Genomic DNA, 19,403 nt, shown 5'->3' with positions numbered 1-19,403 from the left:
TTATCATTTTCGTCGCCCTCCTCTGCACATGGCATTCGAGGTGCAGTCGCACTATGGAGCAATACAAAGGCATTATAATGTCCTCATCTTTGTTTTCCATTCCTTTCCTAATAATACCTAACAATCTATTAGCTTTTACTGAGTAGAAGGTTTCAACGTATCATCAACAATGACACCTAGATCCCTTTCCTGGTCGGTGACTCCTAATGTGGAACGCTGCATCAAGCAGCTGTAGTCTGGGTTCCTCTTTCCCACATACACCACTTTGCACTTGCTCACATTAAATGTCATCTGCCATTTGGATGCCCAGTCTCCCAGTCAGGGCCATAGGGAGGTCCTGTCAGACTTCTTCAAGCTCTAGGCAAGACTAAAGCTATTTGTGGAAAAATTTCAGAAGGCAAAAAAACTTGTAAAAACAAACTAAAAAACTGTAGATGAACAACAACCTGTGGATTTGCATGTTTAATGCTCCATTCCCAGCTCACCCTGAATAATTTTACTTAATCCATTTGATCTGAATTATAGACTTAATTATGTGCCTTTTCCCAACCCAAGCTCAAGATGAGTTAAAAATCAGGGGTACGAGTTAACTCCTTGCCCAAGAAAGTATACAAATCTAAGTTATACTAGAGGCAATGAAGGGTGAAGTGATTTGCCCAAGGTCACAAGGAGTGTTAGCAGAAGCAGGATTGAATTCTGGCTTCCCTGGTTCTCAGCCTGCTGCTCTAATAACTAGGCTACTCCTTCATTCCATGATAAATATCTTTTGTCAGCCTTCAATATTTACCAAATAGATATTCTTGCACCGCATGCAATTTGCCTAGGGAAAGCTGAAAACTGTGACATGAATACACTACTTGGCTATTAGCTTGCTGCTCAAGTTTAGTTTTCATTTTCCATTATATCTGTAATTCTATTGTTATTAAATGCCATGTAAGAAATATTACTAGGTACAAAAAGTAACATCAATCTTGCTGTAATCCTCCAAATGGGTTAATTTTATGCATACAACGGGAATGAACCTCAATCTCTCAAATTCACTGCTAATGTTCATTTCAACACTTATATTGTGCCAAAGAGAGCATCCTTTTATCAACTGTGAAAAGCTACAGTGCTGTACTTTACCGGTCTTTCCAGTATAATTTTGTTTTTATGCTCTTTTTATTGTTTTTGTCATCAACAGACACCCTCAATTCCTGCAAATTATCTTTTTCTGCAGAGTAGGAAACCTTATAAGCATAAAATAAACGGTATGAAGGACAGTGGTGTCATTATACAACTACTAAAATTTCTGTAACAGGATCTACATTTTAGCTATTTCAATACATGATACCACAATTATTAAGCCAACAGACCCCAAATTATAGAAATCATTGAATAGATAATTTAACATTCATAGAAAATAAATTGCATCAATTAATATAATTATCTTTTCACCTTACATCACAATGGGTAGTCAAATTGAATTTAAGTCCCATTACATATTAAGATAAAGTAGAATAATTTTCATTACCATTTTCAGGTTCTTTGTAAATGTCCCATTAATTTCTCATCCATACTTAATTAATACTCCTATCAGCTCTAATTTAGAAAACAAAGCATTGTTTCCAAAGATGCTAAAAATGTACATTTATCAATTTATCGTTTGTAATCTGAAACTACTGATCTCACTTACATCCAAGGCAAATTCAATATGGATATCCAACATGAGAATAACTTTAAAATTAGGAGAAATACATCCACTGAAAAAAAACGAGAGAGAGAGAGAGAAAAAGAGTATATGTGTGTATATGTGCATGAAGAAGAGAGAACATGTTGAACTGTATTTAAATACATACACACACACTCTCTCTCTCTTTTATGTTTATTTCAATGGATATATTACTGCCAATTTAAAAGTTATCCTCATGTTTGATATCCACATTGAATTTGCCTTGGATGAAAGTGAGATCAGTACTTTCAGACTACAAACAGTAAATTGGCATGCACATCTCTCTCTCTTTGTGTGTGTGTGTGTGTTATATATTATATATATATATATATATATATATATATATATATATATAGATATATATATATATATAGATATATATATATATATATATAACTGTAGTCCCGGTAGCCAACCTTCAGGGCTACCTTCAGCAGTCCACAAATAAAGTCCTTCCAGACAACACAGCCTTTTAGTTCCAAACAGTTTATTTCCCCTCCTAGACAAAATCTCAGTTCAAGAGGGTTAAAGTCCCATTCAGTTTCCAAAGCAAAGCAACAAGAAAAAAACGTCCCTTTAAATCCAAGTTCTCCCCCAGTTCAACAGCCTGGGTTTCAGTTTTAAAAGTCTTTCCGCTTGGGTGGTTGCAGAATGGCAGTACACCGCCCACAACACAGCTAATTGACTCCTGTGACCACCCACTGCCTTCAGTCCCTGCAACTCTGCCCCAAAGTACAATTACAGTCCATGTCAACTGGCTCCTCCAAACCTGGTGTGCTGCTCCCTCCAGACTCTCCTTCCTCCAAGCACTCCATTAACTCGGCTTCTCTGCTAGGCTGTTGGTTGGAGACCTCCTCCCCCTCCCAGGTGGAAGGCATCTTGTACTGATTTCTAACCCAAGGGAATTGAGCTTTGTCATCCCTGCTCCCCCTTCTGGCCCTCATCTGCCATAGCAGCTGCTCTTTCCAGTCCTTTTCCCCCTCCCTTCCACGTGGGGGCCATACCGGGTTTTGGGACCTACCCCCCCCCCCCCGATCCCTTCTCTCAGGGCCTTGTGGGGAATGTAGTCTGGCCCCATACCTCCTCCTGACCTGCCTAGACCCTCCAACCTCCTTACACCCCCCCCCCCCTTCAAATAATTGCGACTCCCTGCTTCCTCCAGGCTACTTGCAGGGGAGTTCGCAATTCGGGACAGGGCATCAGCGTTCCCGTGAAGCTTCCCCGCCCTATGCTGTATTTCAAAGGAAAAAGCTTGTAACGCTAAATACCAGTGGGTGAGCCTGGCATTCTGCCCCTGCATTTGTTGGAGCAATTTCAGAGGTGCGTGGTCAGTAATCAAAACAAAAGGATTGCCCTGCAGATAGTAATTCAGAGTTTCTATAGCCCACTTTATAGCCAAACACTCCTTCTCTATAACAGCGTAATGCTGCTCTGCCGGGTGCAGTTTCCTACTCAGAAAAAGGACAGGGTGCTCCTCCCCTTCAAACTCTTGGGATAACACAGCCCCCAAGCCCGTCTCTGAGGCGTCTGTTTGTAACAGGAAGGGCTTCTCAAAATCTATTCCTTTTAAGACCGGTTCCTGACACAGGAGGTCTTTCAACATTTGGAACTCCCCCCGACCTGCCTCTGTCTACTTTAGGACATTAGGGCACCTTTTCCTCAGCATGTCAGTAAGGGTGTGTGATTATCTGTTATAAAAGTGCCTTACAGTACACTGCCTTGATCCACACTGGAAAAGGTGGTACAGAAAATTTTTAATAAACATAGACCATTCCTCAAACTTTATGAGATTTCTCCTTATGTTATCCATATACTCCAGAGTGTCTACCCTTTTACCAACAGCCCTTCCACAATATTGCTTACAAAACTTTTAAAAGAACCAGACCAAGGACCAAGCGCTTGGGCACACTCCTCCTCAGAGTGATCTCCATTTACTAATCTCATTTTCAATCTACCATAGTGATTAATTCAATTTAAACATCTGAATTGCAATTCAAGGAGTTCAAATTAAATATCTAAAAAACAGTTTAAAATAATATATATTTTTAGATATAATGAAAGTATAGATGTGTACTTATTCTTAATTTACTGACATGCAAAAAACATTATATTATGCATATATAAAACGTCTGCCAGTTGCAGATATATGATAAACAAAGGGAGAGAGGATATTACCTCTGCAGGTCAGTAAGATGAATCAGAAGTGAAAAGGGGCAAGACAGGACCAAAGGATGCACCAAGAAGAAAGAATGAATGAATAGAACTATATTGCCCATGAAAACTCATAAGTTTGGAGGACTGGGGGTATGGGAGAAGGAAGGGAGGACAACCATTTGGTGTGTGAGCTGAAGGAGGGGGTTACATGTGTGTATCACATGCCTAATGCTTATAAATGGTGCACCAATTCTGAATGACATCATAGCTTTCAGAGCACTCTCTCTCTACCTCTCACTGTGTGTGTGTGTGTGTGTGTGTGTATATATACACACACACACACACATACACCACCCACTCCCCACACACACACATTAATAAAGCCTTTAATACAGTTCCTTAAATAAAAATCATCATTTCCTCTTGCTACATCCTTTGGTCCCTGTCCTGGCCCTTCGCTCTCGGCAATAAATATATAGCATATATCTGCAATCATCTCTGGAGCTCAACAGAAAGATGATCCGTTTGCTATGTAATTTCTAAGATTATAATCAAATAAGAAATAAGAGCAAACCAGTAAACAGCAGATATCATGGACCATAACTTCTCTGAAATACAACAGTAATTGAATTAGATGTGTGAAGAAAAAGTGGTCACTATCGCTAACTTCATCATAGTGCAATAAGCCAATTTATGAGCCAAAGAATGGTACAAATGCATAGTGTTAATTAAAAGATAGCGGTGCACAGAGACTTGATTAATGAAGAAGCAAACATTTTTTTAAAAAGGAGTTTTACAAATCTCTGTCATTTAATTAGAAATAGAACGGCACTACCTACAACTTAGGAACTGATTTATCATGGCCTGTTCCGATAGACACAAAATGGGAAAAAGCCTTAATGAACTAAGATCTTAAAGTAGAATTATCAAAACTAGATGCTTACCCACTAAGGAGTTTTGCTATCTAAATCCATCCTATGATAATTATTTTCATTCATATCTATTAATTAGTACACAGATTAAAAACACATCCCTTGCCTCCATATAAACACAGGGCCTAGTTTATCAAGCAAAGAGAATGTTTTATGGCAACATATTTTTACCGTATTAACTCCTAATGAAAACCGATTGTATGTGGCATTGCCAAAACTGTGTAGTAATTTCTAAATGCAAGAGATGAAATAGATTCTGATTCCAATATTAAGCATATAACTGCCCATTTAAAGTAATCAGATCTTCAGAAGATATTCAAGTAAATGTCACTTTGAAAATCTATGCATAACTTTAGATGGTTACACATTTAAAAGCTATATGTGCTATTTTCCCCATAACACTTACGCCTATGTTTACTAAGGTGTGCTATGGGCGCATTAGCGTTTTTAACAAGTGTAAATGGTTTACTCGTGTTAAATGCTAATGCACCCACAGAAATGTATAGGTACGTTAGCATTTAACACGCCTTAAATTTAAGGGCACGTTAGAAACACTAACGCACCTTTGTAAACATACCCCTTACGGCCCCATTTACTAAGCTGTGCTATAGGCGCACTAGCCCACAGGAATATATAGGCATCTCTAGCGTTTAGCACATGCTAATTCTATCATGCACTAAAAATGCTAGTCACACCTTTGTAAACAGGGCCCTTGGATATATAGGAGTAAATTTGGAAAATCTTACGCACCATTTACTAGTATAACAGTTGGAGTTATACATGTAAAAATATATATGCACAAGCAGTGGTTTTAGAAAAGGCGCTAATATGATTATGCCGCAGCATGCAAACGTTTTTTAAAAAGGTGTGTTCTGGTCAAGCCTTCCAGACACATGTATTCATGTTTTAGTACTGTAATAAATGTACCCCTTGCAAATATCTGAACAGTGTCACAATAATAAATAAATAAAATAACCAACCAACCACAATAAAGTTTGTTTTTCAAACTTGGAACATGGAGGACTGCTTTATTGTGATTATTTCCAACCCTTTGACAAGGAAATCCATTATAGCCAGGATACAGAATGGCATTTACAGTAAATGATCAGCTCTTCAGTATGCACATTTCACAAAACTTGCCACTTGCACACACGCATATATTTATTTTTTTGTTACATTTGTACCCCGCGCTTTCCCACTCATGGCAGGCTCAATGCGGCTTACTTATTTGTACCTGGGGCAATGGAGGGTTAAGTGACTTGCCCAGAGTCACAAGGAGCTGCCTGTGCCTGAAGTGAGAATCGAACTCAATTCCCCAGGACCAAAGTCCACCACCCTAACCACTAGGCCACTCCTCCATGGATACTTATCAAACAGCATAGTTTATACCTTTATCTTTCCACTGTAAAGCTGTTATGTTTTTGACTGCGGTTTGAAAATTAGCCCTTTCTTGTACACGGCACGATTTCAATTTTCATTTCTGATTTAAGTATTTTATAAAAGGCTTAGGGGCCCTTTTACAAAGGCATGGTAGGGCTGCCAAATGGGTAGCATGCGCCAAATCGGCCCTACAGCCGAGGTAGCGCGGGAGTCCGATGCACGCAGTTTCCCAAAGTAGAAAATAATTTTCTCTTTTCTACTGCGCAGGGTCTTCCTAGTGGTAATCAGCAGTGCAGTCATATTGCCGTGCGCTGCCCGATTACTGCAGAGTTAGCACGTGAACCCTTACTGTCTACTAAATAGGTGGTGGTAAGAACTCGGGTAGTAAATAGCCACAGGCTAATTTTAATATTAGCGCATGGAAATTTACTGCCATATTTTAAAAAGACCTTTTTCCCACTGCGGTAAAAAGTGGCCCAGCTTGCATAGGCCACTTTTTACCACAGATTAGTAAAAATGCCCCTTATTATGCAACAACCTATTTTCACATGGGTAGACCTAAACACCTGTTTAGCCTACTACATGGCCTATGTAAAATTATGTTCAGCAGCTGAATTTTAATATTGAATACCTAAGTTTTTATCCTATCCTCAAACCATTCCATATTACTCCCCATTTTTCCCCAACATATCATTTTGGTCACTTTACAAATAAAATGGCCAAAGTCATACATAGAACTGTTGGCCATTTTATAAAGCGCTTTGGGCCCTGTTTACTGTGCCGCGCTAGAGGCACGTTAGCATTTTTAGCACGTGCTAACTGTGTACATGCCCATAATATCCCTATGAGCATCTACACAGTTGTAAAAGGGGCATTGATCACTAGCAATACTGTTCACAAGCACAGTAAAGTTAATAAAATTTATCTTAAAACCCTTAGAACAAGTCCTGTATCAGACATATAAATGAAGATCACAAAAAGGCCAAGGATAAATTAGTTCTGCTCATATTGTGAAAAATGTCATGTCTTCTAGAACATTCTAGCTGAGTATTTCCCAAAGTTTTGCTGGCTACAACCTCATTTTAGCTGCTTCAAAAATCAAGTGACCCAAGGCCTACCGTTACTCCCACTCCAGCCAACTTGCATCATGCTCCTACAGTCTCAATCTCCTACCGAGGAACCAAATGACCTGCGCAGGTGAATATGTCACTATCCAGGAATTTTTGTTTACGTTTGTTTTTTAATATTAGTTTTGCAGGTGTGGTTGTGACCCCAAATAAGGATTTTGTGGTCCCATTTGGGGTCACGAAACAGAGTTTAAGAACCCTTGCTCTAGCAAAACTCACCTGCATTAGTGGAAACAGAGAAAAATGTAGGCAGATAAAGACCATATGGCCTACCCAGTCTGCCCATCCATGAAACCTATTCTCCCTATCACTCCCTCAGAGATCCTATGTACTTGTCCAAAGCTCTCTTAAATGAAGATACTGTTTACATCTCCACCGTTCTATAAATTCAACATATTTTCCGTGAAGTATTTCCTCAATTTACTTAAGTACATAAGTACATAAGTAGTGCCATACTGGGAAAGACCAAAGGTCCATCTAGCCCAGCATCCTGTCACCGACAGTGGCCAATCCAGGTCAAGGGCACCTGGCACGCTCCCCAAACGTAAAAACATTCCAGACAAGTTATACCTAAAAATGCGGAATTTTTCCAAGTCCATTTAATAGCGGTCTATGGACTTGTCCTTTAGGAATCTATCTAACCCCTTTTTAAACTCCGTCAAGCTAACCGCCCGTACCACGTTCTCCGGCAACGAATTCCAGAGTCTAATTACACGTTGGGTGAAGAAAAATTTTCTCCGATTCGTTTTAAATTTACCACACTGTAGCTTCAACTCATGCCCTCTAGTCCTAGTATTTTTGGATAGCGTGAACAGTCGCTTCACATCCACCCGATCCATTCCACTCATTATTTTATACACTTCTATCATATCTCCCCTCAGCCGTCTCTTCTCCAAGCTGAAAAGCCCTAGCCTTCTCAGCCTCTCTTCGTAGGAAAGTCGTCCCATCCCCACTATCATTTTCGTCGCCCTTCGCTGTACCTTTTCCAATTCTACTATATCTTTTTTGAGATACGGAGACCAGTACTGAACACAATACTCCAGGTGCGGTCGCACCATGGAGCGATACAACGGCATTATAACATCCGCACACCTGGACTCCATACCCTTCCTAATAACACCCAACATTCTATTCGCTTTCCTAGCCGCAGCAGCACACTGAGCAGAAGGTTTCAGCGTATCATCGACGACGACACCCAGATCCCTTTCTTGATCCGTAACTCCTAACGCGGAACCTTGCAAGACGTAGCTATAATTCGGGTTCCTCTTACCCACATGCATCACTTTGCACTTGTCAACATTGAACTTCATCTGCCACTTGCACGCCCATTCTCCCAGTCTCACAAGGTCCTCCTGTAATCGTTCACATTCCTCCTGCGACTTGACGACCCTGAATAATTTTGTGTCATCGGCGAATTTAATTACCTCACTAGTTATTCCCATCTCTAGGTCATTTATAAATACATTAAAAAGCAATGGACCCAGCACAGACCCCTGCGGGACCCCACTAACTACCCTCCTCCACTGAGAATACTGGCCATGCAATCCTACTCTCTGCTTCCTATCTTTCAACCAGTTCTTAATCCATAATAATACCCTACCTCCGATTCCATGACTCTGCAATTTCTTCAGGAGTCTTTCGTGCGGCACTTTGTCAAACGCCTTCTGAAAATCCAGATATACAATATCAACCGGCTCCCCATTGTCCACATGTTTGCTTACCCCCTCAAAAAAATGCATTAGATTGGTGAGGCAAGACTTCCCTTCACTAAATCCGTGCTGACTTTGTCTGATCAGTCCATGTTTTTGTATATGCTCTGCAATTTTATTCTTAATAATAGCCTCCACCATCTTGCCCGGCACCGACGTCAGACTCACCGGTCTATAATTTCCCGGATCTCCTCTGGAACCCTTCTTAGTCTATCCGCTTTCACTTTCATCCTATGCCCTCTCTTTCCAGAGTTTCCTTTCAATTGAGACTCGCCCCCTGTGTATTTATGCAGCATAGGTATCTAATTGTCTCTATCATATCTCTCCTCTCCAGCCTGTCTTCAAAAGTATACATATTGAGATCGTTAAGTCTGTCCCCATACGCTTTATGACTAAGACCACTGACTATTTTAGTAGCTGCACTCTGGACCAACTCCATCCTGTGAAAACAAATGAGAACACTCGAACACATCCAACAATGAAAGGGATTAAACTTGGGAATTGTTGAGATGTATTTCCTGACTGATGAAATGAAACTGAGTTAAATCTATGGGATGGAAGATTAAGGTATGATTTCATGGAGGAGTGTCACAAAACAGCTAGCCACTCACCTGGGGCTAACCCTGTGGCCATTTACACTAGCACCCTCCTCCCAATGACTGGGTCCCAACTGCCTCTGGGTGAGTTTCCTGCTCTCAAGTTATCCTTGGTGATTTCTAGGTTACTGGGACCATACTCCCCGTGGTCCCACAGTTCCTAGAAAACACTCACAGACCCAACACATTAACCATCAGGATTCTTAGTCAGTCTAGACAAGTAGAGTCAATAAACTGAAAAAGGTTTATTGTCTAACAAAATATTGAACAGTGAACTATAAAAATAATAACAGGCAAATAACAGGTAACTGAATAAGGATTAATTATAATACTATCTAAACATTTTATCATTTATGGATAGTGCCTGGGAAGTACAGGAAATATAGATGCTCACAGGTTACAGAATATAAGTGCTCACAGGGTCTCAGTAAGAGGTCTTCCTCTCTCTACTTCCAAACTGAAACTGGAGAAAAATCCAGTATTTCCAGACTGAGTTTGAGCTTCTGGGCCAATCAAAGAGCACAGAACAACATCACTGCAGATTACTTCCTCTTTGTGTTAAACTAAAGAAGGAACAGTCATTTCTCTTTAACAGCTTTAAACATAAAACACGCACCACCTGCTGGCCAAACTAGAGAAATACACTTCATGAAATCTAATATAATAAAACGCACCCTCAACGTTCTGAGGACAACGTTCTGTGAAGCCCTGAAGCCATCTGACGTCACTGAGGCTGTAGGGTTCGTGGATTCGTGGTGTGAAGCCTTCAAGCCAGCCAGCCGTCTCTGCCCCGCCCTCGCGACAAAACAAACAAATCGGGAAGCGAAACGTCAGGGAAGGAGGCGGCGCTCCCGACGTCTAGCCTTCCCTTCGCTGTGTTCCGCCTTCTTTTTAAGTCGGAACACAGCGAAGGGAAAGCTAGACGTCGGGAGCGCCGCCTCCTTCCCTGATGCTTCGTTGCCGGAAACGCCACGGAGGTAAATTGAAAAAGAAGAAAAAAAAAACAAAACGATGCATGGATGCGAGGGGGGGGGGGGGAAGAAGAGGGCGGGCCAGGCTGGGACATGGGAGAGAGAGGAGCATGGATGCGAGGGGGGGGTCATGGAAGGGAGAGAGGGGACTTGCTGGAAAAGGATGAATGGAGGCGGCAGGGGACAGAGGAGCATGGATGGGCATGGATTGGAAGGGCAGGACTCAGGGAGAGGGGAAATGCTGGATAGGGATGAATGGAGGGGACAGATGGGCATGGATGGATATGGATTGCAGGACAGGGCTCAGGGAGAGAGGGGAATTGCTGGATAGGGATGAATAGAGGGGACAGATGGGCATGGATGGATATGGATTGCAGGGCAGGCCTCAGGCAGAGAGGGGAAATGCTGGATAGGGATGAATGGAGGGGGCAGGTAACAGAGAAACATGGATGGCCATGGATTGGAAGGGCAGGACTCGGGGAGAGGGGAAATGCTGAATAGGGATGAATGGAGGGGACAGAGGGCCATGGATGGATATGGATTGCAGGGCAGGCCTCAGGCAGAGAGGGGAAATGCTGCATAGGGATGAATGGAGGGGCCAGGTGACAGAGGAGCATGGATGGGCATGGATTGGAAGGGCAGGACTCAGGGAGAGGGGAAATGCTGGATAGGGATGAATGGAGGGGACAGATGGGCATGGATGGATATGGATTGCAGGACAGGCCTCAGGCAGAGAGGGAAAATGCTGGATAGGGATGAATGGAGGGGGCAGGTGACAGAGAAACATGGATGGCCATGGATTGGGAGGGCAGGGCTCAGGGACAGAGGGGAATTGCTGGAAAGGGATGAATGGAGGGGGCAGGGGACAGAGGAGCATGGATGGCCATTGATTGGGAGGGCAGGGCTCAGAGAGAGAGGGGAATTGCTGGAAAAGGATGAATGGAGGGAGCAGGGGACAGATGGCCATGGATTGGGAGGGCACGGCTCACACTCTCTCTCTGATATGCAATGTCGTTCTAACTCTCACTCTCACACACTCTGTCTCACACTGTATCACATTCACTCTCTATGTGCCACACAGTCACTCACACACTCGCTTGGTCTCATACACTCACTCAAACAGAGAATCTGTGTCTCACACACACTCTCTCTCTCGCCCACACACACACACTCTCTCTCACACTGTGTCTCACATACACACTTGCACACACTCTCATTCTCACAAACACACTCACACCCAGACTCTCTCTCTCACACACTCACACTTTCACTCTGACTCTCAAACAGTCACTCTCACATACACTCTCCCAAACATACACACTCCGAGGAAAACCTTGCTAGCGCCCGTTTCATTTGTGTCAGAAACGGGCCTTTTTTACTAGTATTCTTATAATTCACATGCTGGAAAATTCACCATTTCACCACAAGGAGCAATGGCTACTGCCTCATTTAAATAAATCCACTAAATCTGAAATACAATTTGTTATAGTTCTAGCAAGATTACTTCCACAGAGTCTACCAGCAAGACAAGACATAACTACATTCTCTTTCTGACATTTTCAAAACAACATCTGAACCCAGAGATTAAATTTAAATCTGCTAATGTGCCACTATGATACACAGATGCATTCTATGAAACATTAACAAGTTTTTCTAGAGGATAGTCATCATCAAAATATTTATTAAAACTGAGCTGAAATTAATAGTGATTATTTTGGTTATAGGAAAGGATTTGCTTGTTTCAAAGAGTGAGCATGAGGAAGGAAGGAGTGCAGATAGGAGAAGGATCGTGACCGATAAATCAGGTGCATGATGCTGAAAAAGGAAAAACTATATAACTGATGGGACACTTAAAATAATAAATTAAAACTTAAGCTATCAAACAGTAGGAAAAATCAACTCATTTTATAATGCATGCTTTCTTTTCTGGCATATGTGATATACAGATGTAGCACATACAGATGCCATTTTTCAATTGTTTACCACTGAACAGTGAGATTTTGCTTTATAATTTGCAAGTTATATGGATTTGACACCTGGTACAAAGGCTAAATTTACAAAATTAACATTTCATCAGTTCTTTTTATGGTATTGTTAAACCATCATGTATTATAACTTGGCATAAATGTCAGACTGCAACTCGCATATATCCTGTAAACAGAGTCAACTTACACCTGGCTTGCTTGCAATACACACTGTATTGTATGCTGATGAATAAAGAACTAACCCTGTACAGAGGATGGCATTTGTCCTTGAAACATGGTGCCAAATGAGCATAGATCTGCAGGCTGTAGTAATAAGCTGCCAGCTGGAGTGATGTAGCTGAATGTGATTGCTTTTCAAAGCACTTATTGGCATCTACCACCTAAAAGGAAAACGAAAAAGAGAGTAAACCCAGGTAAAGAAAATTCACATGCTTGTAATGATAAATGTTTATAAGTTTCAAGAGTTTTACATTTCTGGAAACTACAATACTTCCAGCATTATGTCCGGAATTCTATTTATGGTGCCTTAATTTCCGTGTGGTAATCAAAACCTATTCTATAACAATGCATACAACTTAACTGGTTAACTAGCTAATCAACATTGTTAGTTGGATGTTAACAAGCAATTATCAGCACTAATTGGCATTATGATTTACACGCACAACTCACTAAGTAAATTCTGTAACATGGTGGGCCTAAATTCTAAGTCACATAGTTGAAAAGGGGAGCAAGCAAGTCATGGGCATTTCTAAAATCTATGCTTATTGTTACAGAATACACCCGCTCTCCTCTGGATTCTATATACCGTGCCAAGAGTTATGTATGGTTCTATAACTACATGCATAGATTAATTTTTTTAACAAGCTGTTAAGTGTTAAAAGATCTTAACAATAATGAGCACTAATTGGAAAAAAATTAGAATTTATGCACGTTCATTGCTAAGCGTATTCTGTAATACACTGTGCCTAAATTCTAACACACGCAAAAAGGGGTGTGCTTAGGGGCATGGAAATGAGCATTTCACAGGCGTTCCAAAATCTATGTGCTTTTCGATGGTGTAAATGGACATGTGTAGATTTAGTCGCATGAACTATGCCTAAACGTATTCTAAATACTGTGTGTAGATGTACGCACAGTATTTAGAATACACCTAGGCATAATTGCCTAACACGTGTTAATTTTAGGTGCCATATATAGAATTGGGCCCTCTGTGCCTAATTTAGGTGTCAGGAATTACACCAAGTAAAACATGGCATAAATGATTGTGACTATATTTGGTTGCTTGGAGAGGCGCTTGGCATTATTCTATATACCGTGCGGAAATATAAGCCTATTCTATCAAATTTAGGAGTACTTTACAGAATACACCTAGGCATATTTTTTTTCTGCACGGAATTTTCAGGCACCATATATAGACTCTATCCTTATATTCATAATAATCTTCATTTAATAACACCAGTTTCCCTGAACATATTTTTGAGGGTAATGTTTTAATTTGCATAAAAATATACTATACAAGCAGATAATGTAAAATAAAGTAAAACCTACAGAAATAGGTGGATTAGGCATTATAAAATATGAGAGTTTATGTAGATGTTATGATATTTAGGGCTCTGTTTATTAAGCCGTGCTGTAGGCGCGCTATCGTTTTTAGAGAGAGCTAATGCTTGAGACACCAATAGGAATACATGGGTGTCTCTAGCTTTAGTGCGCGCTAAATTTTAGTGTGGGCTAAAAATGCTAGCACACCTTATTAAACAGGGCCCTTAGTTATGAACTCCTGAGCCCAAGCAAAAAGTAATGAGGAATAAAGGCTGCCAAAGTCCAAAATGTCTGGTAAAACCTTCAGCCGCACATTCTATATAATGCTATATTGATATAGTGCACTTAGGGTGTCTTTTACTAAGGCGCACTCAAGTTTTTAGTGCGCGCTGAAATTGTGGCCGTGCTACACGTTAGAGATGCCCATAGGAATGCATTGGCGTCTCTAATGTTTAGCGCGCCCACAATTTTAGCGTGCATCAAAAACGTGAGCGCACCTTAGTAAAAGACCCTTTTAAAGAAGTAACGTATAACGCCTTTTTTCCCCTGGAGACCCATCAAGTGCCACTGTTGATGTCGGTCACACAAGAGAAAAATAACAGCGTCACCTTCAAAATGACACAATTTATTGCAAGACTAACATAATGCCCGATGTTTGTATCCTACAAAATGACACAAACCATTTATGTACATTAAAAACACTAACATGCCCATAGTGCCGCTTAGTAAATCTAGGCAAATATTTGGAAAGCTAGCGAGTTAAGCAACATCCAACAGAAGGTATTTTACATGTTTAAGTTGTTTATTCAGCACATTACTACTACTACTATTTAGCATTTCTATAGCGCTACAAGGCATACGCAGCGCTGCACAAACATAGAAGAAAGACAGTCCCTGCTCAAAGAGCTTACAATCTAATAGACAAAAAATAAATAAAGTAAGCAAATCAAATCAATTAATGTGTACGGGAAGGAAGAGAGGAGGGTAGGTGGAGGCGAGTGGTTACGAGTCAAAAGCAATGTTAAAGAGGTGGGCTTTCAGTCTAGATTTAAAGGTGGCCAAGGATGGGGCAAGACGTAGGGGCTCAGGAAGTTTATTCCAGGCGTAGGGTGCAGCGAGACAGAAGGCGCGAAGTCTGGAGTTGGCAGTAGTGGAGAAGGGAACAGATAAGAAGGATTTATCCATGGATTTATCCATTGCTTGTTGTTTCCTTCAGTCATATACTTCACTATGGTCTGTGGTTTACATAGCTTGAGTAGTACAGAGTAGGGTAATACCTATTTCTGTTAGAACAGGGTAGTATAGACGTATATTTTCTGTATAAATTCCCTTTGACTTTCTTAATGATTATCTAACAGTTTTGTTATCCCATTATGGACATTACTACTTTTTTTTTTTTTAATAAATTGCTCCTCTATTTATGTTACTGAAACTTTTTTACGAATAGTATATTTTATGAATACTGTTTTCATATGTTTTATGTATGAATTTATGAAATTATACTGTTGTAGATGTTTTATATTATTAATTTCTTATTGTTGCAAGTGTATATTTGTAAGCTTTTTGACTGTGTCTTTTTACTGATACTGGTTTGATATTGTATTTTTAGGCTCCTGAAGCATTGGGGAGTCCATTTACAAAGCCACTGTAAAAAGTGGCCTGCGATAGTGTGAGCTAATATGAAAACTAGCACATGCCTATTTACAGCCTGAGCCCTTACCGCCACCCACTGACCTAGTGGTAAGGGCTCACGTGCTATCCATGCAGTAACCATGCAGTGCGCACCAATGTGGGCATGCTGCTGGTTACCGCCAGGAATGCCCTCTATGGTGTTATTTTCTACTTCAGGATTGGGTGCATGCCAGAATTAGAATTACCGCCGGACGAACACGCCAGCCCTCCAGTACTTTTATAAAAGCCCCCATAGATGTTATAATAAACTACTTACATGTTGATCATCTAACTTCTACCTTTCTATGTCACCTTCGCTGTGTCTGGCACAGGGGCATGGATGGATCAGGAGTCTTCTCAGAAATTAGGCATGATGTTACAGAATAATATCATTTACCCTCCTTACTGCCATTAGCTGAGCACTAGCATTTACAACAGGTTTTGGCAGGTGTAAGTACTTGCACCCAAAGTTAGGCACAAAGGGTGGGATTCTATATAAGGTGACTAAAAAATCCACACGGTTAACATTTCCACCTAAGCGTATTCTATAAGTGGCGCCTAGATTTAGGCACAGTATATAGAATACGATTAGTTAGTACGTAAGTATTGCCACACTGGGACAGACAAAAGGTCCATCAAGCCCAGCATCCTGCTTCCAACAGTGGCCAATCCAGGTCACAAGTACCTGGCAAGATCCCAAAAAGCTCAATACATAGTTGATATCCCAGCGCCTAAAACTACGCACCTCCATTTACAGCAACAAAAATGTGGCATAAATCCCTGCACGCAGATTTACACACACTAGGGCAGATTTACACACACTAGGCCATATTCTATAACTACGTGCGTAAATTTTGGAACATGCAAGAAACACCCATTTCCCAACCCATAGACATGCCCCTTTTCAACTGCGTGCATTCGACTTTAGGGGCAGTTGATTACAGAATACAATTAGCGAGTTGTGTGGACAAATTCTAATTATTATCAATTAGTGATTATTGCCTAAGTGCTGTTATCAATGCTGATTAGTTTGTTAAGCCAATTAATTTACATGTGCTGTTCTAGAATACGCCTGGCTTTTGACACAGATCTCTAGGCACGCTATATAGAATCCGGGGAAAGTGCGCGTTAAGCTACTATTTTGTAAATGTTGTTCTGTGCAGAGCACCTTTTATAGAATACTATCTTTGCATGGATCATCTCAAGGCTTAACTTTGGGCACCATTTATTAAATGTACCCCATTACTTAATAGTACATAAAACAGAAGTTCAAGTAGGTAGAAGGCATCAGGTGCACAATCAGTTTGCTTTCACCATGCACTTTATCTATGTATAATCCTTCATCTGAAATGGTCCAGGCACCCAGATAACTGCTTGATAGGCCTTTCAAAATTACCTTCCATAGCAATATATGAATGTCAACTTTAGAGACCTGGCACCATTTATAGATAAGGAATGTATAATGATCATAGAAGGAACGGTGGGAATAGATACCACTCTTCATTAAATACTGATAAGAAATTTTTAGCACGTATTAAGAAAAAAGTTTTCATTTCCTTACACCATTTGGTACACTGATATAATTTGATTGGTAAATAAGTTATTCTTCAATCCTCAGTGACTTTGTTGTACTCTGCCTTGGCTGAATTCTCTTTCAAAACAGCAGGTAATTAATCATAAAATAAAAAAACAAAAACAGGCTTTTCAGCAATTTAGTTTTATTTTCCTTTAGAAAAAAGAAAGGAAATGTAGGATCTAGTACTGCTGTTTTATTTCTATAATAATGCTACTGGACATATGCAACACTACACACAATATATAAGAGAAGATCCCTGCTCAACAGAGCTTACAATCTATTCAAACGAGATCAAGTAAATAAAAAATAGAGAGTTTCATTTTTATAGGAATGATTAAAACAACATGGGACTTAAAGAAGCAAGTAAGAATTTACGTTTAAAAGAGACCTTAGAAAGGTGGGCTTTGATTTGAATAGGGCCAGAAACACAGCATGATATGTTTATTCCAAGAATACAGTGTACAAGATGGAAGGAAAACATACTTACTTACCTGTAGCAGGTATTCTCTGAAGACAGCAGGACAGAAATCCTCACAGATAGGCGATCTCATCCTACACAGCTCGCATGGCAAATTCTTTCCAACACTGAAGACAGAACTATTAAGAGAACTTAATTGTGCATGTGCTCCTGTTCCCATCCACTGCTTTTGTGCAGGTCCACACCAGTCCATTTTTAAACTTTATTAGAATACAACTCCTTTGGGAGGTGGGAAGGTTTGTATAGATTTCTAGCCTGTTGTCTTCAAAGAACACCTGCTACAGTAAGTAACCATGTTTCTCCAAGCCCAAGAAGCATAGTAAAATCCTCACAGATGGGACTCCTTAACTATAGGCTGCCTTTAACAGAAAAAATTGGAACACTACAATGAATGGTGCTCATCACATACTTCAACTGTTTACAGCACAAGCCTTATATTTTTCTAAATTTTTTATTATTTTATTCTATTTTTTTTAAAGCAGCCTGTAACAAAAAAACAAAAAAAAGAAAGAAATGAGGAGGAGGGGGGGAGGAGTGGTAATGGAGCTGGATTCTAATTCGCAAATAAATTCTGAAGGATCATCTGGCCAATCTTACTGTAATGTTTGGAATCTTGTTCTTGACAATAATGCAAATTAAGGATGTGGACAGAAGCTCATGTTGCATCCTTGAAAATCCCTTCTAAGGAGGCTGACCTCAAGTGGGTTACTGATGCCGCCAGAGCTCTGACATTAGGTTTGCCTAGTCAGAAGTAAAGGAAATGTCATCTGTTATCTAATTGGAAAGTGTGCATTTGCCAATGGTAGCTCCCATCCTCTTAGGATCAAAAACAAACAAAAAACTGGGTGGGCTTTCACATGAGCTTTAGTTCACTCCAGATAGATGGCCAAGGCTCTCCTGCAATGCAGTGTACTTTCACCTTTGTAGGCATTAAGTCTTGAAAAAAAATATTCAAATTAATTTGACTGGTTAAGATGGAACTTTGACACTACCTTGAGGAGGAACTTTGGATGAATGCACAGAACCACTGTAGTGTTGAAATCTTAGTGTGAGGTGGATCAATTACTAGGGCTTGAAGCTTACTAATTCTGCAAGCTGAAGTTAGCACCACAAAAAAACAAGACCTTCCAAGTCAGCTTTCAATAGCTGGGTAAGAAATTATGAACAACTTTGAGGTCCCATGATGTTGCAGGAAGCATAATAAAGGCTTTAACAGAAGTCCCACATAAAGTGAACAACCAAAGGTTGTACAGAGTCTACATGATGATGATAAGCACTAAGGTGTACCCTAATCATGTTGGTTTTGTGATCTGACTCAGAGACATTGAAGGTATTCAAGAAGAAAAGTGATCTAGGTCCCTACTGTCACACCAGACAGTAAAACTTCATCTATTTAAAACTGTATGACCTCCTAGTAAAATCTCTCCTGGAAGCTAATAAAACTTGAGAAGACTGTACGGCAAGTCCAGAGAAGCTAAAGTTAACCCCTCAGCATCCATAATGTGAGGGCCAGTGACTCAGGGCTCCTTTTACTAAGCAGCAGTAAGCCCAACGCAGGCTTACAGCTCGCT

At 40.4% G+C, this 19,403-nt stretch overlaps 1 protein-coding gene across 1 annotated transcript in view; it reads right to left on the bottom strand.

Annotated features, from left to right (window-relative positions):
* NBAS (NBAS subunit of NRZ tethering complex) overlaps positions 1–19,403 on the bottom strand; it is an 892,343-nt gene that overhangs the window by 367,829 nt on the left and 505,111 nt on the right. Inside the window, exon 40 of the mRNA XM_030198850.1 lies at positions 12,808–12,945. Within this exon, the coding sequence (XP_030054710.1) occupies positions 12,808–12,945 (138 nt within the window). The remainder of the gene's footprint in view (positions 1–12,807; positions 12,946–19,403) is intronic.

Source organism: Microcaecilia unicolor, chromosome 3 (genome assembly GCF_901765095.1).
Source record: "Microcaecilia unicolor chromosome 3, aMicUni1.1, whole genome shotgun sequence".
In the NCBI taxonomy this organism is placed as follows: Eukaryota; Metazoa; Chordata; class Amphibia; order Gymnophiona; family Siphonopidae; genus Microcaecilia; species Microcaecilia unicolor.
This window is presented reverse-complemented; position numbering and strand designations above follow the sequence as displayed.